We start from the raw sequence: 7,473 nt of genomic DNA on the forward strand, positions 1-7,473 counted from the left end.
TTTTCCCTAAAACCCTTTATAAGATTTAAATATATCATAATACTTTGATTAGCGTTAGAGTTGATATCAGATCTACACATAACTTCAACACTAAGCCTTTACCTTTAAACAGGAAATACAAATTGCATAGATTTCAACCAATAAGGAGCGAGGGAGGTCTGCAGAGGGCGGAGTCATTAGAAATGTATTAACATATATAAATAGACGTATCACATGAATATTCATGATAAACATGGTCCTATCACATGAATATTCATGATAAACATGGTCCTATCACATGAATATTCATGATAAACATGGTCCTATCACATGAATATTCATGATAAACATGGTCCTATCACATGAATATTCATGATAAACATGGTCATGAATATTCATGATAAACATGGTCCTATCACATGAATATTCATGATAAACATGGTCATGAATATTCATGACAAACATGGTCCTATCACATGAATATTCATGATAAACATGGTCATGAATATTCATGATAAACATGGTCCTATCACATGAATATTCATGATAAACATGGTCCTATCATTATGAATATTCATGATAAACATGGTCCTATCACATGAATATTCATGATAAACATGGTCATGAATATTCATGATAAACATGGTCATGAATATTCATGATAAACATGGTCCTATCACATGAATATCCATGATAAACATGGTCCTATCATTATGAATATTCATGATAAACATGGTCATGAATATTCATGATAAACATGGTCCTATCACATGAATATTCATGATAAACATGGTCCTATCACATGAATATTCATGATAAACATGGTCCTATCATTATGAATATTCATGATAAACATGGTCATGAATATTCATGATAAACATGGTCATGAATATTCATGATAAACATGGTCATGAATATTCATGATAAACATGGTCATGAATATTCATGATAAACATGGTCATGAATATTCATGATAAACATGGTCATGAATATTCATGATAAACATGGTCATGAATATTCATGATAAACATGGTCATGAATATTCATGATAAACATGGTCATGAATATTCATGATAAACATGGTCATGAATATTCATGATAAACATGGTCGTAAAGCTCCGGTTCAACAATACTGAAAAGTAGAAAAAACAAACAACGTATTGAATATCCTGATTGGTGAATACTATAATACTATAATTATACTGTATACTATGTAGTAATATCCTGCTTGAATACTACTAATTATTACACTGGCCCCCAGTGGACCAGCGGTTAGGGCCCGTACCACCTGGCAGCCGGTCTCTGGTTCGATTCCCGGCTGGCTAAACCATTTCCTCTGTCTGTCTGTCTTGGGGTCATTTTAACCACTGATGTTAACAGTTATTTTATAAACATATATTTATAGATCCATTTCAACACGATGTCGTTGTTATGAATGAAGGTTTAAGCCCGATGGGGACACCAAAGTGGAAATTACATTAAAATGCGATCTATAAACCCATGTTAAAACCCAACCTGTTGTTTAGATCTATAAACCCATGTTAAAACCCAACCTGTTGTTTAGATCTATAAACCCATGTTAAAACCCAACCTGTTGTTTAGATCTATAAACCCATGTTAAAACCCAACCTGTTGTTTAGATCTATAAACCCATGTTAAAACCCAACCTGTTGTTTAGATCTATAAACCCATGTTAAAACCCAACGTGACCCAACGCCGTGAAATCACTCCCTGGTGTCTCCGCCCGGCCGTGTCACTTCCTGTGGTTCAGGTGTGACTGCTTCCTGTCGGGGGGGCTCGGGGGAGGGGCTAGTGTCCACACAGGCTCTCTGGTGGACCAATCCCCTGCTGCGGCCCTGCTGGCTCCGCCTCCGTTGCCCCGGAGACCGCTTGGGACTGCCCGGCAACTGGAAAATAAAATCACACCCGTGTGAAGTGAGTGGTGCAACTCCGTGTGGGGGTCCCGGGGGGAGGGCATCCAGACCCCCAGGAACGCACCCAGGAACCCTAACCCGCGTCCGAAACGGTTGAGAAATGACAGTTACCGTGTGTTATTTATGTATTGTTTGGGGAGATGTGTGTACTTCAATGCTTGATTATTCTTTTTATCTTTTACATTTTATTATCATTATTATATCACTATTATTAGTATTGTAAGGTGTTTCAGAGCTGTGTTTTGAGTGCCTGAGGACCCCCTCTAAAACCACATGATGCCTGAGGACCCCCTCTAAAACCACATGATGCCTGAGGACCCCCTCTAAAACCACATGATGCCTGAGGACCCCCTCTAAAACCACATGATGCCTGAGGACCCTCTCTAAAACCACATGATGCCTGAGGACCCCCTCTAAAACCACATGATGCCTGAGGACCCCCTCTAAAACCACATGATGCCTGAGGACCCCCTCTAAAACCACATGATGCATCTCAAGGGACTCCTCTAAATTAAATTAAATTTCAATATATAATATTGTGCGTGTGTGTGTGTGTGTGTGTGTGTGTGTTTGTGTGTGTGTTTGGTTGCGCACAGGTGTTACCTGTTCGTTCATCTCATCGTCCAATAGGCTGACAGAGTGTTACCTGTTCGTTCATCTCATCGTCCAATAGGCTGACAGAGTGTTACCTGTTCGTTCATCTCATCGTCCAATAGGCTGACAGAGTGTTACCTGTTCGTTCATCTCATCGTCCAATAGGCTGATAGAGTGTTACCTGTTCGTTCATCTCATCGTCCAATAGGCTGATAGATTGCATCAGAGAGAACAGGTTCATTCTGCCGCTGCGATCAGCCTGGAACACAGATCATTACATCATTACTACTGATCAGCCTGGAACACAGATCATTACATCATTACTACTGATCAGCCTGGAACACAGATCATTACATCATTACTACTGATCAGCCTGGAACACAGATCATTACATCATTACTACTGATCAGCCTGGAACACAGATCATTACATCATTACTACTGATCAGCCTGGAACACAGATCATTACATCATTACTACTGATCAGCCTGGAACACAGATCATTACATCATTACTACTGATCAGCCTGGAACACAGATCACAAATCATCAGATTTCAGTCGACTAAATCTACAGTTGATTTAGGCGACTAAAATGTATTTTGGCGTTGCCTTGATGCCGTCGTAACGTTGGCGTTGCCTTGATGCCGTCGTAACGTTGGCGTTGCCTTGATGCCGTCGTAATGACTGATTTTACACTTGCTGAAAATAGCCGATCTACAAGCTCACGTGTCACAGCGTGACGCGTTGTGAGCTTGTAGATCTGCTATTCTCAGCATGCAACCAAGTGTAAAATAACTTACACTGGATCTCTTGTCCACTAGTCGCTTCCTAACATTTTAGTCTAGTTTTTATTTGTTATTTGACGAAATTGTCAGTACATTTAGTCTTAGTTTTAGGCCCAGGCTACACCTACATGGATCTTTTGCAAAACGGATATTTCCGTCCTCCGTTTTAGAAGAAATCACTGCCCATACGACAGACATATCTGAGTCCACACACAAACGCAGAAACACATTGAACACAGGATAAAATCACTGCAGTAGCAGGTTTCAATTGTCGGCTAATTTATATTTGATTTTATATTTACACTTATGAGGTGCCAATCATATTTTTGAATGAAGAAATAAGTACCACATTTTAAAAGCCACATAAATTGTGAGTGGAAGTGGAATATGTTTATATGTGCGTAAATCTCCAAATCCCGACTTTTCTCTCCATATAATTTAAACAACACTTTACCATTGCTCTGGCGACTTGGCAAGTCCTGCACAGAAAATAATAGTAGAGTCAGACCTATAGAAGTGTCGCGTACACAACCAGTTGTGAGCTTGTAGACGTGGCTATATTTTCCAGGTGTATAATAAATGTCACGTTATAATGTAGGCTAATAAAAGTTCACATTGTCGGCATGCAGGCGCAGTGACAGCGGAATGCAGTCAAGGGTGAGCCCTTTATTATCTAAACAGGAGAGAGATGTGCCATATATGCCCTTTATTATCTAAACAGGAGAGAGATGTGCCATATATGCCCTTTATTATCTAAACAGGAGAGAGATGTGCCATATATGCCCTTTATTACCTAAACAGGAGAGAGATGTGCCATATATGCCCTTTATTACCTAAACAGGAGAGAGATGTGCCATATATGCCCTTTATTACCTAAACAGGAGAGAGATGTGCCATATATGCGTATTGGTAGGTTAATATCCACAGTTTATCTGTAGCGGTCCGCAATTAACCTATTGTTCAAGCTTCACACTCGGCACCAATACATATGAAACCACCAGTCCGCACTGGACTAGTAGCTGATATATGTATTATTGGATGCAGCAGAGCCTTTGCTCGCTGCAGTTGATGCAACATATGATACGTTTTAAAGTTGTTAACAGTGATATATAAACATGAACAATCGGATAGATTTGCATTTCTGCATTTCTCACCTAATTATAGTAAAAATTATATGCGCTAATAAGCGGTGACGTCATCGTTTCTCAAAAGCTCCGTTTCACATGACTACACAGATCCACTGATCCGGATAACTTTAGAAAATCTTCACTTATTTATCCGTTTCCAAAAACCTCTGTTTGAGTGGCCGAAAACGCCGTCTGCGTGTGGCTGGAAGGCCCAAACGTCTGCGTGTGGCTGGAAGGCCCAAACGCACAAAGAGATGTCTGCGTGTGGCTGGAAGGCCCAAACGCACAAAGAGATGTCTGCGTGTGGCTGGAAGGCCCAAACGTCTGCGTGTGGCTGGAAGGCCCAAACGCACAAAGAGATGTCTGCGTGTGGCTGGAAGGCCCAAACGTCTGCGTGTGGCTGGAAGGCCCAAACGCACAAAGAGATGTCTGCGTGTGGCTGGAAGGCCCAAACGTCTGCGTGTGGCTGGAAGGCCCAAACGCACAAAGAGATGTCTGCGTGTGGCTGGAAGGCCCAAACGTCTGCGTGTGGCTGGAAGGCCCAAAACGCACAAAGAGATGTCTGCGTGTGGCTGAAAGGCCCAAACGCACAAAGAGATGTCTGCGTGTGGCTGGAAGGCCCAAACGCACAAAGAGATGTCTGCGTGTGGCTGGAAGGCCCAAACGCACAAAGAGATGTCTGCGTGTGGCTGGAAGGCCCAAACGCACAAAGAGATGTCTGCGTGTGGCTGGAAGGCCCAAACGCACAAAGAGATGTCTGCGTGTGGCTGGAAGGCCCAAACGCACAAAGAGATGTCTGCGTTTAGCAAAAGATCCACATACGTGTGGCCTGGGCCTTAGTCATTATAGCTTAGTTTTCATTAATACATCAATAGATCAATAAATCAATAAATCAATCAATGGATCACTTCTTGCATCACTCACCTTCTGAGCCTCGTTAATGGTGATGGTGGGCGTGGCTGCTTGTGGAGTGTCCGGATTGGTCGACGACTGGGGGGCGGAGTCTTCAAACACCTTGATGTGTGCGTGTGTGTGTGTGTGTGGGGGGGGGTGGCGGGTTGTAATGAAAGAAAGACAAAGGTATATTCAAACTTTCTCTGCAAACAGATCTGTTAATAGATATAATAGTAGATATGAATAGTATAACACACACACACACACACACACACACACACACACACACACACACACACACACACACACACACACACACACACACACACACACACACACACACACACACACACACACACACACACACACACAATCAAGAATCATAAAAATGGTGGGGGCGATCACCTCCACCTCTGGATCCCCTCAAACCATTACAACCAATCACCAAGCTTCATTATTACAACCAATCACCAAGCTTCATTATTACAACCAATCACCAAGCTTCATTATTACAACCAATCACCAAGCTTCATTATTAGAAATTGTGGCTGAACAAACTTCTTTATATGTTATATCTAATAATAATAATAATAATAATGATAATAATAATATGAACAACAAACCTCTTTATATGCGGCTGTATCAGCTTCATCTGGACTGTCCACGCCTTCATCATCATCATCGATCCCCTCATCATCATCCTCCTCCTCATCCTCCTCCTCTTCCTCCTCCTCTTCCTCTTCATCCTCCTCCTCTTCCTCCCCCTCTTCTCTCTGCAGAGACAGCGCCCTCTTCTGGTCTCTGGACTTCCTCCTCCAGAGGGCGCTGTGACGCTGCTGACTGGAACACATTAATATAAAGACAATGATAATGAACTGACATTATAATTACAATGATAATGAACTGACATTATAATTACAATGATAATGAACTGACATTATAATTACAATGATAATGAACTGACATTATAATTACAATGATAATGAACTGACATTATAATTACAATGATAATGAACTGACATTATAATTACAATGATAATGAACTGACATTATAATTACAATGATAATGAACTGACATTATAATTACAATGATAATGAACTGACATTATAATTACAATGATAATGAACTGACATTATAATTACAATGATAATGAACTGACATTATAATTACAATGATAATGAACTGACATTATAATTACAATGATAATGAACTGACATTATAATTACAATGATAATGAACTGACATTATAATTACAATGATAATGAACTGACATTATAATTACAATGATAATGAACTGACATTATAATTACAATGATAATGAACTGACATTATAATTACAATGATAATGAACTGACATTATAATTACAATGATAATGAACTGACATTATAATTACAATGATAATGAACTGACATTATAATTACAATGATAATGAACTGACATTATAATTACAATGATAATGAACTAACATTATAATGATATTGCTTTGCAGAACACGATGAAACAAGTTTAGAACAATTACAGCTGAAACAGACTCACCTGTTGATGTAACGATGCTCGTTACGACTCACCTGTTGATGTAACGATGCTCGTTAAGACTCACCTGTTGATGTAACGATGCTCGTTAGACTCACCTGTTGATGTAACGATGCTCGTTAGACTCACCTGTTGATGTAACGATGCTCGTTAAGACTCACCTGTTGATGTAACGATGCTCGTTAAGACTCACCTGTTGATGTAACGATGCTCGTTAAGACTCACCTGTTGATGTAACAATGCTCATTAAGACTCACCTGTTGATGTAACGATGCTCGTTAAGACTCACCTGTTGATGTAACAATGCTCGTTAAGACTCACCTGTTGATGTAACAATGCTCATTAAGACTCACCTGTTGATGTAACAATGCTCATTAAGACTCACCTGGCGTTGAGGATCCCGTTGTAGGTGAGCAGCTGCCTCATGAAGCCCTCGTTAGGCTTAACGATGGGGCGTCGGTCTCGGACGTACGCCATCGCCACGTCCAGCGTCCAGCGCTGAGACTTCATGACGTAGGCGATGACAGTGGACGCACTGCGGGACACGCCCATCTTACAGTGGACCAATACCGACTGACCGCTCTTCCTATTGGAGGAGACAGAGAGAGAGGGACACGCCCATCTT

General features: G+C 40.8%; 1 protein-coding gene across 3 annotated transcripts in view; it reads right to left on the reverse strand.

Moving 5' to 3' along the window:
- Positions 1-218: 218 nt before the first annotated feature.
- The window catches only part of LOC306917884 (protein phosphatase Slingshot homolog 3), a 68,258-nt gene continuing 61,003 nt past the window's right edge, over positions 219-7,473 (reverse strand). For 2 of the 3 annotated variants that reach the window (XM_079530776.1, XM_079530775.1), the window contains exons 13-17: positions 7,234-7,434; positions 5,937-6,153; positions 5,344-5,433; positions 2,689-2,766; positions 219-1,886 (exon numbers count right to left, since the gene is read on the reverse strand). In XM_079530776.1, coding sequence (XP_079386902.1) covers positions 1,704-1,886; positions 2,689-2,766; positions 5,344-5,433; positions 5,937-6,153; positions 7,234-7,434 — 769 coding nt within the window. In that variant the 3' untranslated portion in view covers positions 219-1,703. The remainder of the gene's footprint in view (positions 1,887-2,688; positions 2,767-5,343; positions 5,434-5,936; positions 6,154-7,233; positions 7,435-7,473) is intronic. The other variant, XR_013789264.1, reaches the window with a different exon arrangement.

The sequence above is a fragment of the Electrona antarctica genome (genome assembly GCF_951216825.1).
Source record: "Electrona antarctica genome assembly, contig: scaffold_73, whole genome shotgun sequence".
Classification (NCBI taxonomy): Eukaryota; Metazoa; Chordata; class Actinopteri; order Myctophiformes; family Myctophidae; genus Electrona; species Electrona antarctica.